Source organism: Felis catus, chromosome A3 (genome assembly GCF_018350175.1).
Source record: "Felis catus isolate Fca126 chromosome A3, F.catus_Fca126_mat1.0, whole genome shotgun sequence".
NCBI classification, from domain to species: Eukaryota; Metazoa; Chordata; class Mammalia; order Carnivora; family Felidae; genus Felis; species Felis catus.
Genome location: NC_058370.1, coordinates 122,147,315 through 122,165,714, shown reverse-complemented (window position 1 = coordinate 122,165,714; position 18,400 = coordinate 122,147,315). Strand labels below are relative to the sequence as shown.

General features: G+C 42.2%; 1 protein-coding gene across 5 annotated transcripts in view; it reads right to left on the bottom strand.

Moving 5' to 3' along the window:
* Positions 1-18,400, bottom strand: part of LOC123384588 — a 170,603-nt gene that overhangs the window by 107,328 nt on the left and 44,875 nt on the right. For 4 of the 5 annotated variants that reach the window (XM_045054874.1, XM_045054875.1, XR_006595909.1 and 1 more), the window contains exon 2: positions 7,020-7,203. In XM_045054874.1, the coding sequence (XP_044910809.1) occupies positions 7,020-7,203 (184 nt within the window). Of the gene's footprint in view, positions 1-7,019; positions 7,204-13,327; positions 15,010-18,400 lie in introns of those variants that run through there. The other variant, XR_006595910.1, reaches the window with a different exon arrangement.

The window sequence follows — 18,400 nt, the reverse complement described above, 5'->3', positions numbered from 1 at the left end:
GGAACATGAGAATTCATGTAGTCTCATCATCCATCCAAGGCAAGAATCTTTTTAAACTGAGTTATATTACTAAGACTGTATCCAGTTTTGCCCTCAGCCAAAACTCATCTCACAATTTTCAAATCTCATTGTGTAGGACTCCACATTCTGAGGGAATTATGAGAGTCCTCCAATTGAGAATCACCTGAAGGCTTCATTAACTTGAATGATTTACTCCCCACCCAACTATGAGCTGGGTGAACCACCATCTGCCTCCTCCTTTGCCTTGGTCTTCTGGCCACGCTCAATCCAGGTGGCAAGAACCCAGACAGCCAACCTACCCCAGGTTTGAAATAAATGATGTGATCCCTGGTGCCAAATATGTGAGTAAAGTTCAGAGATTTATGCTATCTTTTAAAATTAGGCCAATTCCCGTGCACACACAAAAAAATCAATTGTTGAGCCTGCTTTGTTCCTGAAAAAAATCAATCATGGTTCTTGCCAATGATCCCATTACCCTCTGGATGCTGGGGTCCCTCCTTCAAAGCCCCCATTGCATGTTGACATCAGCTGTATCGAACTACATTTCCATAACACTTCTGTCTTGGTTTAAGATTGAAACCACCTTTCATATTCGCTTCTCTTCTTAGCATCTTTAGACCCCTATTACTTTCCCCTAAAATAACTGTAAGTGTGTGAACTAATTAGCTTAGGAGCACAGGCTCCCTTAATGCCTTCGGAATCCTGCCATCTCACACCGGTTTTTCTATGTTCTGAGCTGCAAAATAGCCCCTTGCTTGGTTTTGGTTTAATTATTCTTCAAGGTCATCCCTGTGCCACTCATGTCCATGTTCCTTTTCTTCTCTGCTTCTGTTTTTAAGAGGATTTTTAAATAGGTTTGGCAGCTCAGCCGTTTTTGAGTCATTACTAGCTCCAATCCCCTTTCGCACTTATTACTTGGCCTATTTTTTCTCTAGCCTCGCCTCTTTCTCTGCTATATTTGCAAGAGTGTTTCTGATTCTAACTCCTTTGCCAGGTTGGAATTGTGCTGTGTTTTGGTGGCCTGTATTTTTTCCCTGCAGTTTGACCTAATCTTGCACGGCCTTGATTTGGGAATTGGCCCTTCCCCTCTCCTATTTACAGCACAGACAGGCCTTTAACTTCGACTTCCAATTGCTCCTCTAGGAAGCTGGACTTAATGTTCCCGTGCTCTTCAGGATGTTCACTGGACAGGCAGAGGCCCCAAGAAGACAGCTTCCCATTCACAGTGGTTCAACAGCACCCCAGCCTCCCAGATTTCCAATCCACCTACTGATTTGTTTCTATGTTCAACTTTGACAGAAACCAGAATTGTGAGGTAAGAGTAATAAAACAAATGCAACAATTATAATAATAATGCCACCTCCCACTGGAGAGCACTGAAAGCTTTTCAAGCACTTTCCTATAAATTATACAATCCATAAAACACATTGTATGTATAAAAGACTTTTTTTTTGCTTTCTCCCAATTATTATTCTAATTATTTTCTATTTTCTTCCAACCTTCTATTGTAATATTCTTTCCCACTCACTTCGCATTATCAAGTACCACCTCAAAGAGCTTTGGAAGACTCTTCAGAGATGGATATGGACCAAGGGGTTTTGAACTTTTTAAAGTAGCAGTATACAAAGTTAACCCTGAAGCTAGGGCTCACATCTTATAATGTATGTGGAGGGATAATCAGAAAACTGAGGATTAAGACCTCACAACTAAGCATGACCAACGAAAACTGGAGACATGCTGCAAGTCAGAGGCACACAGAAGACCCAAACTTTCCTTGGCAATGCCAACATCAGGCTCTAGGCAACACCTCATTCCAGACATCACAGACAATGGAAACAGATTCTTAATGAAGACTTAGCATGGTTTTCAGGTGGGACTAAGTCTGCAGGGTAGGAGCCTCTTTGGGCAGAGCGTCTGGGCATGCAAGCAAAATAAAATGCCAGGTAGAGAGGGAAAAAGAGATACCTGATGATGAAGCAAGGAGGAAGACTCAAAGGCCAGGAAAAAGAGATCTTTAGAACTTCACTATTATTGCCTGATTTGGAAGTAGGGCCTTTAAAGAGGTGATTAAGCTAAAAAGAAAAGGTCATCTGGGTGGGCCCTAATCCAATCTAACTGGCTTTACTATGAGAGGAGAAAATTTGGACACACAATGAGAATGAGATACCAGGTGCACATGCATGGAGGACAGACCATGTGAGGACACCAAGAAGGCAGCAGTCCACAAGATAAGGAGAGAGGTCTCAGAAGAAACCAAATGTGCTCACACCTGAATCCTGGAACCCTAGCTTAAAAAATTAATTTCCGGGGCGCCTGGGTGGCTCAGTCGGTTGAGCGTCCGACTTCAGCTCAGGTCACGATCTCGCAGTCCGTGAGTTCGAGCTCCGGGCTGATGGCTCAGAGCCTGGAGCCTGCTTCAGATTCTGTGTCTCCCTCTCTCTCTGCCCCTCCCCCGTTCATGCTCTGTCTCTCTCTGTCTCAAAAGTAAATAAATGTTACAAAAAAATTTAAAAAAAAATTAATTTCTGTTGTGTAAGCCACCCAGGCTGTCTATTTTGTTACGGCAGCCTAAGCAAACTAATATATTCACCCATAGGACAAATTAAGCAGAAGACTCTCAAGTCATACTTCCTGGGTTCATCTCTCATGTGACCACTTACTAGCTCTGTGATCTTGGGTAAGTTATGTAACTGATCCATTCCTCAGTTTTTTCATGTTTAATGAAACATGACAACATTGTCATAAGGATTAAACATTATGACAACAACATTATGACAACATTGTCATAAGGATTAAATAAGTTAACCCTTGAAAGCACTTAGAAAACTAACACATGATAACATCGCTATTTTAAGTGTTAGTTGCTACCACTGCCGCCGTCGTCGTCATCATCATCATCATCATCATCTAACACACAAGGATTTTTCACAGGTTTCAGGAAAGGTAGAAGAAAACTGATGAGACTAGGGCAAACATGTAAATAAAAATGGATTTCTGAGGCAGAAAGTTTGTGACCGAAAGCTTCTACCAGACAAACATCAATAGCTAATTCTGGGAAATGAAGACAGTCCTGGAAGATGGAGTATTTCTCTCCCCTTTAATTCACACACATTGTCTGAAGTATGGGCTTCCCAGAATCCAAAAGCATTTCAGCAATAAACATTAAGCACCCACACCTTCAGTAATATGAAGAAAAAGAATAAAGATAAACGTCATCATTGCATATGTGCTATGAGGAAGACTTTATGCCACCATGTCAAAAAAAGAAAGGAAAAAACAGGAGAAAAATAATTCTGGAATCACATCAAATTTTTATGTTAAATTTCTACATGTTCTTCTTTTATATCATTGCCTATGAGAAAACGACAAATACTCCCTTCCCTTGAAGAGAAGACCCCCGTGACAGAGATAAAGTAGATAAGAGTTAGTGTTCATATTGTTGGAGAGCGTTAAGAGTGAATCCTTTTTTTTAAGCATTAATATCCATATTTTTAGACAAAAAGATTATTTGTCTAAAAAAGGAAGCATTGGTTCTATGATGTGGTAATAACATGGAGAACTAAATATTTGACCCTTCAAGTTTTCCGGTCTTCATTTCAGCCTGCCTAGGAAAAAGGAGATTGAAACCACATTCCCAGAAATGTCATATTTATTGACAGTGATAAATTTCTCAGAGTCTGAAGGACTCATCTGCACTTACTTTTGCAGCAAAGACTCTGAAAATGGGCAATTGCTTCACCAACATGAAAAAAGCATCCTAGAACTGAGGATTCGATTGGAAAAAATAAGACCAGCCTGCCAGAGATGAGAACTCCAGGAGATCATTCACATCCAGAAAAGAATCCAAGCATGGCTAAGAAAGGCAAGCTGACTAGTCCAATGAAAGTAATTGAATAGATTCTGCATGTCACAAATACAGGGAAAAAGTCTCATGGTAACGTTATTTTTTTTTTCCCATCACTGAGAAGAGTGGTATCAAGCTACTTATCTCAGAATTCTACTGGTCTACAAATCCATCTCAGAATTCTTGGTTTTAGTTCTGTTTTTGTAAGGCTCAAGAAAGACCACTGTTGGTTTGAAAAAGAGATTATTTCAAACTATTTTATTCTGATCCCCTGAGAAATCAGATTTCTGAAAATACTTCAATTAGATTTGTACCTTTGTGACCCTTCAGCCCTAACAACGAAGTCCAGTAGCTGTGAGTGATGGGTCTGCCAAACAAGTTAAGGAAGGCTTTTAATAAGACCAAGAAGGGCAGAGCACTTGGTCAGGCAGCTAGGAATGAAAAGTATATGCTACTCAGTGGCTTCAAGAATTCCTGAGGATGTTTGCCCTCTGCATTCATAAGCTACCCCATGAGTGGCTCTACTCTGCATCCTGTTTGAGAGACTGGTTGATCTATCATCCACTTCTACTCTACACAAACTGGCCAGGCTATCTGGTTAACCCAAATTCTGCAAATGCCGAGGCCTGTTGGCATTCCTTTCCCCCCCCACCAACCCCTTGTTTATTATTATGTGTTGACATCCAGACAGATTCTCAGGCAGGTCCTGTAGACTTCAGATTTTCACAATATTACAATTTCAGCAGGCTGAATGTTAAAAAATGGAAATTGGACAGACTGTTATCAACTTTAATCGACCATTAGAGCATCAGAGCCTGAAGGCACAGTATTTAACGGTTGGAATGGGGTGGTCAAGTAAAATGCTGTCTCTTTCATTTGGAATCTGGGAATAAAGCCAACCCAGATAAAAAGGGAAAAAAGCCATTACTCTGACAGCTGTGGCAGAGCACAAGGATCAGTGTTGCAAAGGAGGCCAAGATGTAAATATCGCAGTGCACTTGGGTAAGGTTTGTCTGCGAGTTCTGGTTTGCAGATTTTGTACATAATGGAGATAAATAAGCCAAGAAATGAGATACCGACCTATCAGAATGAAGGCCATTATCTAATATCAAAAATGGATACTGTGACATCATATTATATTGCCAGACTTGGCCTCAAAATGTCATCACCTTTCTGTGCAGCAATGGCTGTCTTCTTAAAGAGACAAATAATTTGCTGCTTTGGTTAACTTCTCTACCTCAGCACCTGGACATGGTATACTGTGAATGCTTTAGAGCAGGATTCTGGAATTAAGGTTTTTAATTACATCTGACATTAGTGAGCCTTCACCTGTTGGCAGCCCTCTTGTTAATACCACCCAGGAGAGAAAAGTTGCTTCACCGGAAGTTAAGTCCCCCTTCTCTTTTATGCCTCTGTTGGCCACACCAGAGTCCTTCCCAACACCATTTACTCTGCTAATGTGGTTTTACACATTATGAACTTTCAGAATGTGAAACTGAGCACAGTTTTCTTTTAAACAAAATATATTGTTTATGTAAAGAGTCTAATGGCCCATAGCAATCCAATTTACATGTAAAGTACAAGATTTCATATTGGATCAGTTTTATTACCTCACATATGAAAGATATTGAGCAGTGGTAGGTATATTGTATTTGTATCAGAAAAATACAAGGGCAGATTTATTAGGCTTGTGCTTAATAATATTAGAATCGATTATCCCAATGAGACATGAGACATCTGTTCATGATGGGGAGAAGCATCATTTCCACGACTGCTGTGGTCCTGGGAACCCTCTCCCCTCTTTACTCAATGAAGTAACCATATCTAAAGGGTTAATAAAGCCTCCCAAAGTGAGGACATGAACTCTCTATCAACAACAAGGGAATATTGTTGATACCATTTAAAATTTATTAAGCACATTTAGTTTGCTGGGCACTGTACCAAACCCATAAAACATAAGATATTTTATCACTCGTTGCTTTTGTATGCTAATTATGTTGATTTGCTTGACCTTTCAAAAACTGGATTTAATCTTTCCCATATTTCCTACATTATGAAACCTCAAACCTATTTTTCTTTTATATTTTAGCGTTTCTTTCTCTGAACTCTAATCTTAGACCATCTCTTTGCAGAGTAATCTGTATTCTCATAAACTATAAACTATTTGAAATATTTTAGGAGAGAGCTAATCTTTTTTTATTAATCTGGAAGGTTGTTCTTTAAGCACTGCTGTTGGGAGAGAAAAGCTAACCCTTTTGAGTGTTGCCAACAAATTCTCTTGAAGCCCTCTCTCCTTTTCCCACAATACATTGTCATTCAATGCAACTGAAAGTTCCAATCAATATCACTTAAATCATATGGGGATAAACCATATTCTTGGTTTAACAAAAACTGAAATGAGCAGGCAACTTTGTAAGGGACACACAATCATTTGAAATGAAACTATTGCAAAGCAAATTTGCTCTTGGTATCCTGCTGGAAATTTTGTTATGTTTTTGGATATAAGATTTTGTTTTATGAATTTTCACTACTAAGCATTTTTTTTTCTTTTTCATCCTTTCAAGGGTGGAAAGGGCTTTCTTTTCCACCCTAAGCTGCTTTTTGGAGTAAAAGATGGGTCCCTATGTGTCCATGTCTAAGTTGATGTGATCGTGCTTTTGGGTTCAGTTAGACACACGCATTTTCCATGGCCTTCTAGCCTCTAGGCATACAGGCAAAATTTGAATACAACATCTCAAGTGGACAAAACTAAATTGAACAGCTAAAGCTTTCCTTCAAGGAAAGACAAACAGATCAGTGAAGGCCAGACCACAGAGTGACTCTTGTCTATGCCCCACAGATAAACCACCCATTCTCATCTTAGAGAGAAATGTACGTGCATTGAGTGTGTGTGCACAGGAGTCCACACATAAGCTTACACTTCCTGTGCTCTGCACGGAGTGGCCTCTGGCATGGATTAGTGATACAATCATTACATTTGTGGATGTCAGCTACATGAGTCCTGTCTCCCTTGCACAGAAAAAGAATGCTTAACTTAAATACTGAGTTTACATTAAAACAAAAACAAACAAACAAACAAACAAAAACCCTTTCTTCCACAAGAAACCTTCCTCTCTACACATTCCAAAGTCTAGACTTAGCTGTGAAATCCAACCTTTGCCAGCATCGGTGCTCATCAGGCAGAGAAAGGCTGAAGCAGGTGGGCTGAACACCTTTGCCCAGGCAGGAAGTGGGCCTCCCAGGTGGGTCATAACTGCAGGAGGACTGGTCTCCAAAGGTCGCCAATATGCGTCCATCAAGGAGCCCTCAGATGGTCCTTTCTCCTCAGATTTCAGAGACTAGGATTCAATGAGAGAAAAACACACATTTAATCAATTACTAAATTTAGTTTCAACAGGCTTGCCCTAAGCCTTGACAAGAACTTCTGTTTTTCATGTTCTGTCATTTCTATTCTTAATGCATTACATCCACCCTCTTTCACAGATCACCATCCCTTACCAGGCAAGCATCCACAGCACCTTACTCGTCAGGAAACTAAAACAGCCCTCTTAGTCTGTCCAGACTGCTATAACAAAATACTAGACTGAGGGGCTCATGAGCAGCAGAAATTTATTTCTCACACTTCTGGAGGCTGGAGGTCCAGGGTCATGATGCCAGAATGTCAGGCAAGGCCTGCCCTCAGAGTCTCAGGCTCGTTGCATCCCACTATGGTGGAAGGAGCTGGGAGCTCTATGGGACCTCTTGCTTAAGAGTATTAATCCCATTCATGAGGGCTCCACCTTAGACCTAGTCACCTTCAAAGGCCACACCTTCCTTCAGGGGTTAAGATTTCAATATGAATTTGCCTGGGGGCGGGGGCAGCGCACAAACATTCAGACCGTAACATCAACCAAAGGACTGGTGCTCCTTGGTCAGTCCAGTCCCATTCACAGCTCTTCATGGGTCACTGCTAATGCCCAAGCCAGTGAGCTTGGCTTTGTAGGCAAACTCAAGATATAGGGAATATGTTCTGCCTCCCTAGGAATCCATGGGCTCTTTGAATAGTGTCTACTTTTATTCAGGCTTCTGTAACAAAAATACCATAAACTGGATGGCTGATAAACAGGAGACATTTACTTCTCACAGTTCTGGAGACTGGGAAGTCCAAGATCAAGACAGCAACAGATTCAGAGACTAGTGAGAGCCTGGTTTCTGGTACACAGGCACTGCTTTCTTATGCCCTGGAATGGTGGGAGAGAGCTGCTATCTGGGGTCTCTTATAAGGGCACTGATCCAAATCCTGCAGGCTCTGGCCTCAAGGCCTAGTCACACCCAAATCACTTCCTAATACCACTACCTTGGGAATCGGGATTACAACATGTGAATTTGGGGAGGACACAAACATTCAGACCATTCCAAGGAGGTAATATTCATAGTGATATAATCATAATATAACACAAGGAGATATGTGATTAAAACATCAAAATGAGAGGCTGTGGCAGTTCAGGAAAACAAATATTCCATTATATCCACTACACCCCATCACCAAGGCAGAAAAGCAGATGAACATATTCTTGAAATATTTCCAACGGTAATTGAAATAATAAGAGTTTTCCTTGCCTTGCCTGTAAGCAGCAAATTCAAGTAATCAGATCACGTCGGTACCTTGTCATTCCATTTACTTGATGAAGCAAAAGAAAAGCATCAATAATGCCACCATTTTCAAATGAATCTAAATGTCTTTGGTTTCCACCTTATTTCCTTTCCTAATACAGAATGCATCCCCCCCCCCACAAATAAAAATTAAAAAAAAAAAAAGTTGTACATGTGGCAATTACTACCACTCTACTTCAGCCCTTCAAATGCACCTGACAAGCCTATGTCAGCTGTTAGGAGAAACCGTTAAAAAGGAAAAACCCTTCCAGAATACTTCCAGGCCCCCTCCAGCCTCTGTAAGCGCCAAAGATAGGAACATGAGACATAATGTGCTGGAAGAAACCAAGATCCCTCTGAGTAGAAAACTTTTTTTGAGACAAGAGCAGTACCGCAAAATATCTGTTTACAGTAAAACCTTGGATTGTGAGAAAATTGTTCTGTGAATGTTCCACAAGATGAGCAAAAAGTTCTAATAAACTTTAACTTAATAAACAAGTGATGTCTTGCAATACAAGTAGTACGTGATATCAACATCAACTGAGCCAATGGTTCTCTCTCTCTCTCCCCCTCTCTTTTTCTCTCTCTTGCTTCGGGATTGTGGGTGATTGTCTCCCATACTTGGATGCTCTGTCTCAGGCCATGGTGTCTGGTAAACATGAGTGATTTTCCAGAACACTGGAAGTTGCCCACGACTGGCACTAGTGTATTTTTTGTCACTTCAAAGCACCTATGGACAGTCCTTTGCTTTTCCATGCAAGAGTAAGCTTAGGAATGTTTTGCTTCATTCTAGGTCAGGCTACCTGCAGATATAGACCCTTTCCTCTGCTGTCTTGTTGCCAGTTGCATTAAATACAGTATATGACAAGAGTTTATTAATACTGTACCATAGTCAACATCCGTGCGAGTGTATACAATGACTCCCATGCAGAAAAAGATTCCATTGAGCCAAGAGACAGCAGTGATTCCATTAGTGATAGTGAAAGTCGTCCTACACAATAGCCCCCCTCTCCCTCTCGCCTCCCTCACACCAGCCACAAAGGTTTTCAAAGGTAAGTGAAGGTTAATTTGTTTATTTTTCTTTATATTTTGTATTTTCTTTATTATATTATATTATGTTACAGTATTATAATCACTTATATATGAATAGTTTTGGGTTTGGAATGAATCATCTGAGTTTCCATTATTTCTTGTGGGGAAATTCTCTTTGACATACAAGTGCTTTGGATTACAAGCATGTTTCTGGAACGAATTATGCTTGCAAACCAAGGTTTTACTTTATTTGCATATATTCTCTACTGGTGGGTAAGCTCTCCAAAGTATGGGGCAAGTACTTCCCTATCTCCTCATTCTTGCACAGTGCCTGGAAAGACAACACATAGATGATTGCTTAATTAATTAATTAATCCATGCTTCAAGGTTAATTAACTCCCCCAAACAAAACTTCTATTTATTCAGTTGTCTCAACTAAAGTTTACAGGGAAAGCAATCTAATTGAATTAATTCACTCTAAGACATAAATTATTAAAAATACATCAGTCTGAAATAGGACTTGACAATGGTATTTTTTAAATCAGGAGATTTGCATGAGCAGACCCAGCTTGAGATTTCCTGGCATAAAATGTCTTCTGGGCTCTGGTGTCTGCTTCTCTCTTCTGCTGCTTCTTCTATCACGTACCCATGCATATACTGAAATAGATGTCCTTTATCATGCACACTAGACTTTCCCAAACCCCAGATCTCTTTTAGCATAGCTTGTGCAACTCTGAAGTTAGGGATGATGTTACTGTCTCCCTCAAGGTCTTCCCAGCACTCTTATTTGCCTTCTATGCTCTGAATGTTGCTGTCCCCCCAAAATTCATGTTGAAATCCTAACCCCCAAAGATGATGATGTTAGGAGATGGGGCCTTTGGAAGGTTCTTAAGTCATGAGGGTGGAATATTCATCAGTGGGATTAGTGCCTTAATGGAGACTCCAAAGAAATACCCAGCCCCATCCACCATGTGAGGACACAGGAAGGAGGCAGCTGTGAACCAGGAAGAGGCCTTTTACTAAATGAGGCCACTCTGGTACTTTGATCTTGGACTTCCCAGCCCCCAGAACTGGAAGAAGCAAATTTCTGTTGTTTATAAGCTACCCAGTCTGTGGTATTTTGTCATAGCCGCCCAAACAGACTAAGACAGTGCCTCCTAAATCAGGTCTTTTTTTCCTGGAAATGGATGTCAGAAATTATGTTCCATTTTGAATATGGTTGAATCTTATTCATTATAGAAAAGCTGAATAAGAGTAAGAAAACCAAATCAAAAGCTACTCTGTAAATTATGGGAGATTTGGTGAATGTAAAGGAGAAGAAAATACAGAAGGAAAGTCCTTTAGGATTCATTCATCTGCAGCAGCCCATCCCCATGGAGGATAGATGGTGATGGTGTTGGTTTTCTTCATCTTCAGGGTAAAACTCATTGTTTAACCACAGAAGAGGATTTATTGGAATTGCCAGAGCTTTGAAAGGGGGTCATAATTCCTGACATCTCTTCCCATTTTTTCCTCATCCCCTGGCATAAAATACCCAGACAATTTGGTTATGACTTAGAAGGTACTGATGGTCCAACTTCTGGTTTCATTTTGACAGATTCCAACCTGACCCATCCTGCTGGCCTGTGTAATAACAGAGGAGGTCACAGAGGCCAGAGTGAGTTCAGGGCAGTTTCCAAGTCCAGAAAAATGGATGTTTCTCATGAAGTCAACAAAATTGTATTCTCTGATGATTGATCTGCTACACTCATTACTCCATCTCAAGTATTTAGGGCTTATTCTTTGAAGATGATCCTGAACCACCCCCTCAGCCTGTCTTCCACAAACTTGCCTTTTTGAGCAATTTGGATGCAGCAGGGGGAAAAAAATGAGGTAGGGGGATTTATCAGGATTAATTAATACACAAGAGGAAAGAGATGTATGTGATTAAACTAGCCTCTCAGGTCCTTCATAAATATTTTATTCATTTATGTGGCTGCAGTTCTGTCTTTCCCACCTAGGAAATAGCCCTAGATGTGAGACCTGAAGCCTCATATGAGTGAGAACAGGGTACAAGCATTCTTATAGCCAGGATCACAGTTGGGGAAACTTGGAGAGAGAGAGAGCAGTAGGATTTCAGTCGGAAGGGATAACACTGTTGGGGAGACAGGAAGGGCACACCCTCGCTGCATGCCCTGGACGGACTCTGATTGTCGATAGGCAACAAATTATAGCAAATACAGGAGAAAGTCTTGGTGAATGAAAGACAGTTCCCAGAGAGGCTGATGGCCCGGGCTGGCACCTCTAAATTTTCCCTTACCTTGGCCTTTCCACTGGCCCCTGGAGATACCCTCAACTTGTCCTCCCCAGCACATTCACCAGTTTTCCATCCCCCAGCCCTCCACCATATGATGCCTTCCCTCTACCCTCTGTCTGCCTGCCTTCTCCCACCCTCCTTGGAAATCAAGCTCCAGTTCATTTCTACCGTGAGGTCTTCCATGGCAATCCTTTATCAGCATTACCTGCGTTACTTGTAACCAAAAGGTTCTGTCTCAGAATGGGGTTGATTTCACGAAGGAAAATTTCAACTGACCAAAGTAAGTAAAAAGGAATTTCATTCCCTAGTTACATCTCTCAAAGGACATGAAAAGGTCTCCCAAAGCATAGTTTGTAGTAATATTTATTAAAACCCTCTCTCATCAGTTGCCTTCCCATTCCAAAGCTACTCCAGCAACATGCTCTTTGACCCCTCCCCAGAAAGCTGCCCTTCCTCCCCCAGCCCATGAGGCTTTCTTTCTTCCTTTACTGCAAGGGAAGGGGGTAACAAGCATGCGATTCTCTCTGGAGTTCCAGGGGAACGGTTATGTCTTTGAACATGCAGAACTCATGAATTTGTATCCCATTACCTTCTCATCATTTGCCTTGTTTTTTTGACATTTTTTCCTGTGTATTGATCCTGTCTTCCCAAATAAATTGTAGATTCTTTAAGGCAAGACGTATGCTTTATTCACTTTTGTATTTTAGTACAGTGTAGGTTCTCAATAATAGTTTGTGGAATGAATGAAAGAATTAAATTATATAAAAGTCAAAGACTACATTTTATATTTCATTAATTCCTTCTGCAAATATCACATATTACATACTCCGTTACTATTTGCTGATGATAATAAAATAGGAAGGCAAACCAATCTGAGCGAAGGGCTGGAGAGAAGGGAGAAGTTAATTTTATAAAGACTGGAGGAGGCAAAGGTGTGGGGTCCTGTTCACAGAATAGTTATTGCTACCATCTGCCTATGCTTGCCTCACTCCTTCCTGTGCCTCCAAGCCAGCAGTCTTGATTTAAGCCATGGAATTGATGACAAGACATCCAGCTTCCAGGAGCATTTCCCATTGAAAAGGTAGCACTCTGAGACAAAAAGATCCAAAATAATGTGTCTCAGCTGATGAATTTCATTCACTTTCAATATCGTTGAAAGTGATGACTATTGTTGACTTTCAAAAATACATTACAACAAGGGTCTCAGGAGTTTTTTTTATTCTACCCTAAGACACAGAAAATTTCCTCCTAAACTATCTCTAGCATGTACCAATGATTTGTCAATGCCTGTTGTTTGCAAGATGGACAGAAACTCAAGAGACCCATGGAGGATTATGTCCCAACATGAATCCTCTTGATTTCCTTGACTCCTTCCCATACACTTAAATTGTACAACGTACTCTATACCTGTGGCACCCAGAACTGAGTACGACTTTCCAAACACGGCTTGACCAGTGCAGACTACAATAGGACAGTCATCCTTCTAAGGTCTAAGAACATACCTTTAGTAATGCAGTCAAAGATCACACTGTTGTTTTGGAGACTTCATGACCTCCACAGGATCTGGAAATCTTTCATTAGAGAAAACCTTTTCATTACTTTGGACCTGTGGACTCATGGTTTGTCACGGGAAGATGATTTAGGAAGGAAACCATCATGTCAGGAATCCCATGACCTCAGCATCACTATATTGGCTTGGATGGAGGGGCTCAAGAGGAAAGGAGGGGCCAAAGGCAGTCTTTCATCCGTAATGAATTTTCAGTCAACCAAACTTCTAGGGCTTTTCACCCCAAAAGAAGACACTTTTCCTTCTACCATGGACTTGCACAATTTGTTATGTGAATCTTAAGGGGAAAAAAAAGAAAAAAGATTTTGCTTTGTTTTGCCTTTAGCCCCGCAAAAATTGGTCTTATCAGATATAACCTGTCTTTTAAGTTCTTTGCCATCTGTTTGGTCTGTGGGTTTGTTATACACCATGATCCCTATTCTCCAGAAACTTGACGGGCATTGCTCTTTTTATTTTTAGTTGCCTTTTTATTTTTAGTTACAAATAGCATCATGAAAGAAACTTGTCTCAACTGCAAGGAATGGGAGGTTGCAATTTGAGTGACACATACATATATACAAATGCATACATATGCATGTCACATATGGGAATGTGCCCACTCCTCCCACATAAAATGGGCACATGGCGTGCACTCCTCCTGACACACACCCACATACACACCTCAGTACAACATCAAAATTGGTCCAGAGCACATGGTAGGCAGGAAGAAGTCTATACTAGGTGTTACCTGGTAGAAACCAAGAACACTTGCTGGGGCCAGAAAGAGAGAAGCACAGGCATACAGTAGGACAGGAAGAAGTGCAACTTCTCAAGGCATGGCTTGAATATCCTGGACCGATCTGGCTCTCATGGATCCTCATGAACAAAAAGTTATGAGAAGGGAAAACAGGGCCAATCTGTTGAGTTCCCATCACCTGACAGCACCTTCAGATAAATTTTTCTCTTGCTGTCACCAAAACACAGCAGTATAGGCCTTACTCCCTTCATGTTGTACATAAGAAAATCAAGGCCCAGATTAGTTATGCAATGTGTCCACATCACAAGGTTAGTAAGCACCAAAACCAGAACCTTTTACCTCAGGGAATTCTGATCCAGTCTCCAACTGCCTTGAAGATGCTGCTTTGACCCCAGACAACCTACTGGCAACCCCCAATGTGCCACAACCCAGACCTCAGCTGGCTCCTGCCCTGACTGGCTGCTGCATGTAGGCTCCTGAAGCAGTAGGCTCCTAACAAGAGCCTACTGCTTGTAGAATGACACCCATATGAGTCCTCTGTCCTCACCTGGACCACAGGGCAAAGCCACTACCTATCCACAGTCAGCTCCCACTTGCTTTCCCCACAGCCACACTGCCAGGTTTCCATCTTTCCCCTCAGGTGAACCCCACCTCATGCAGCCCCTTCTCTATCAGAGGAAGAACTCAACTTCAAATTCACTTGATTTGTTTTTTTGCCAGCAACTTAGCAAGAGGAGCCAGACTGTCTAAATCTTGACCCTCTACCTTCCAATGGTGTGATTTCAAGCAAGTTATTTAGCCTTGGCTTCCTTATCTGTAAAATGAAAACATGGGCACCTGGGTGGCCCAGTCAGATGAGCGTCTGACTTCCACTTGGGTCATGATCTCATAGTTTGTGGGTTCAAGGCCCATGTCGGGCTCTGTGCTGATGGCTCAGAGCCTGGAGCCTGTTTCAGATTCTGTGTCTCCCTCTCTCTCTGCCCCTCCCCAACTTGTGCTGTCTCTTTCTGTCTCAAAAGTGAATAAATGTTAAAAATTTTTTTTTTTAAAGAAAAGAAAAGCAGTGTCTCTCCATTGGAAATCCTGGATGACTTGAGTGAATTGATGAATGTAGAGATTGAGAGCAGTGCCTGGCATGGTAAGCACAGGAGATGCACTAGTTCTTCTAAGTTTTTTAATTTGAGAGAGAGAGAGTGGGGGAAGGGCAGAGAGAGAATCCCAAGCAGGCTCCACACTATAAGCATAGAGCCTAACATGTGGCTCGAACCCACAAACCATGAGATCATGACCTGAGCCGAAGTTGGACACTTAACTGACTGAGCCATCCAGGCACCCCAGAGACATGCTAACTCCTCCGTGTGCTTCTCTGGGGTCTATGAGGGCAAGAAAGGCACAGCCCCTGGCTGAACTCAAATACTGAGTTAAATGGATGTTAAGCAAACAAACAGAAAATGACTAGAGTTGAGAGAAGTACTATGAAGGAAGAGCACAAAGTACAATGAGAATATCTACCAGGAGGGTCAAGATGAGTAGGAATCAGCTAGATCAGGGGTCAGTAAACTACGGCTGGGCTAGTTTTAGTAAATAAAATTTACTGACACAGGGTCTCACCTTTTGTCTGTGGAATGTCTGTGGCTGCCTTTGTTCTACAACCCTAGAGCTAAGACCAAGCTAAAAATATTTACTATCTGGCCCTTTAAGAAAATGTTTGCTGGTCCCCGAACTAGATGAAGAGGAGGAAGGAGACAATCCACACAGAGATGTAGGAAGGCTGGCATAGGGTTCAAGGAATTGGGGAAATGCACATCCCTTGGGCACAAACTCCCCCCACTTCCTGAACCCATGAACCTTCATCTAAAATCATATCTACACATACAGCCAGCTTCACCTTCTTCCCCTGGCCTCTGAGGAAAAGGGGACCCTCCGTGTACTCAGGATGGCAACCCCCTCTGTGCTGAAGCTTTCCTCTTGCTTAAGAGCTTTCTCTCTCTCCCTCCCTCCCTCCCCCTCTCTCCTTCTCCCCCTCTCTCTCTCTGGCATTTTCAGTCTCTCACTCTTTACTGGACGCCTGTCCTCATCTACTATCTCCAATGGAGCGGAGCCATCATCATTCCCCACACCTTCCAGCCCACCCAGGCCAAAAAGCCAGGGGTCATCTTTGAGAGCCTCCCCTTCACCTTCAAGAGCTCCACTCACTGATCCCTTTTTGATCAAGTCCCTCCTACTGCCCGCCTCCCCATTTCCATCACCACTGCCTGCTCCACCTCCTCAGCTCTGGCCAGACTGGGCTGCCATCCCCCCTCCCCCGCACCTGCTTACCCTTCCACTCTCCCCACTCCGCCTTCAGGGCCAGCCTTCTGAAATGCAAACCTGACACTGTCACTCCCCTGCCTAAAGCCCGTTACAGCCTCCCAACTGTTTATGGGGAAGAGTCCAAACCTTTAAACAAGATAATACAAAACTCTACATAATCTGTCCCAACCACAGCTACAATTTCCTCCCTGGCAAACTAGGACCATCTATGTTACTGTAACAATCATGTATCTTTCTTTTTTAGCACCTAAGACTTTTGAACCACCCCCCACCCCCCACCCACGTTCCACACCCGTCACCTCATGAATTCTTTGGGAGGAGAATATCAACCAGATACTCACTTTCCCAGCATCCCTTGCAGCTAGGGTGCAGGATGCCTGAGGTGACCTCAGTTCTCCCAATAGGATGAACCCAAATCAGATTCTGAACCTATGGCCAGCAGCATGAAGGATGCATAACATGGAATTCATTCTGGTGACTTTGAGGACAGCAATGTCCAGTCTCTAGTGGCAGTACCTAGTGCCCAGCACTGTGGCATCAGGAGTGAAAGCCACCATGACCATGTCCAGCAAAGGGGCAATGTACTTCCTCTAGACTACACAACTCTGTTGTGCAACGTTGAGCATGATTCCTAGATCCCAGTGTCAAGCTTCAAATTGCACGCCTAGAAATTCTGGCGGGTCCTGTTTCTTTAATAAATTCATTTTTCTGCTTAATCTAAAGAGTGAATTTCTGTTGTCTAAAATAAGAATCCTTCCTGATACACCTGTGAAGCCTCTTCTCTCATCTTATCCCCACTTGACAGAGAAAATCAACCTCTTTCTCTTTAGTGACCCCCCTGTGCCCTAATCTCTCTCTTTCACACACACACCATGAGAACCACGACACATATTCATGCCTGCCTCCTCCTCTACTACAAATGCCTCCATTCATTCATCAAACATCATTATGTTTCCACTAAATGCCAGATACTGCTCTAGGTTCTGCGAATATAGCAGAGAACAAGACAGAAAAGCTCTCTACCTTAACTGGGCTTGTGTTTTAGAAGACAGAGGCTGTATCTTACTTGCATTTATCTTTAAGTGTCTACCATAGTGCTGGACACAGAGAATGTACTCAGTACATGTTTGACTTCTGAGTTCCAAACCATTCCTGTGTCTCTGTCTGATCCTACCCACTGGCTTAAGATCTCATGGCACATGACCTTCATCCTGAGAACTGCTTAACCATCAACACCAAGGCTGTGCAAATGGGGGTAGACTGTGCCCTGATCGGGTTTGCTTGTAACTAACTCCCCAGAATAAGAAGAACTATCTTGCTCCTTCTGAAAGGAGCTGAAAAATGGCTGCATGTTCCATCCATGTGAGTTACAGGTGACCAAGGGTTGTCATTTACCTCCTTGTGCTCCTTTTAGCCTAATCCATCCTAAGACTGGGAACACAGTAGGTGTTTAATGAATTTAGGCTGAACCTGGCTTAGCTGTGTTATATATAGACATGGATATCCTCACAAACAGAGCTTGTGAAGTGAGGCACACGGTCTAATTTTTGCAGAAAAATTCAGAACAGCTTCTGATTAGTGAGTTGGTTCCATTTCCCAAGAAATCACCTTAACCTTTAAACACAGAAGGTCAGCATCTCCTCTCTCTGCTCATGCATAATTCCCCCTGCCCTCTGCTCTTGAGTGCCTCAGCAAGCCACCCGAGAGAGAGACCGAGGGAGAGACGGAGTCAGCAGGAGGAAGAACACGGCCACTCGGAGGCCCAGCCTGCCTCTCCGGGATTGACTGAGCCCTCAGAATATGTTGTCTCATTTGCTACATTATTAATAAAATTGCAAGAAGTTTGGGAGAAAACTTTTTTCCCCACCTAGAAAAATTAGCATTTACGCCACACACTGTGCAAACTTAGGAAGATGAACATCAATAAAACAGAAAATGTTCCCTTTGAATCTTATTCTG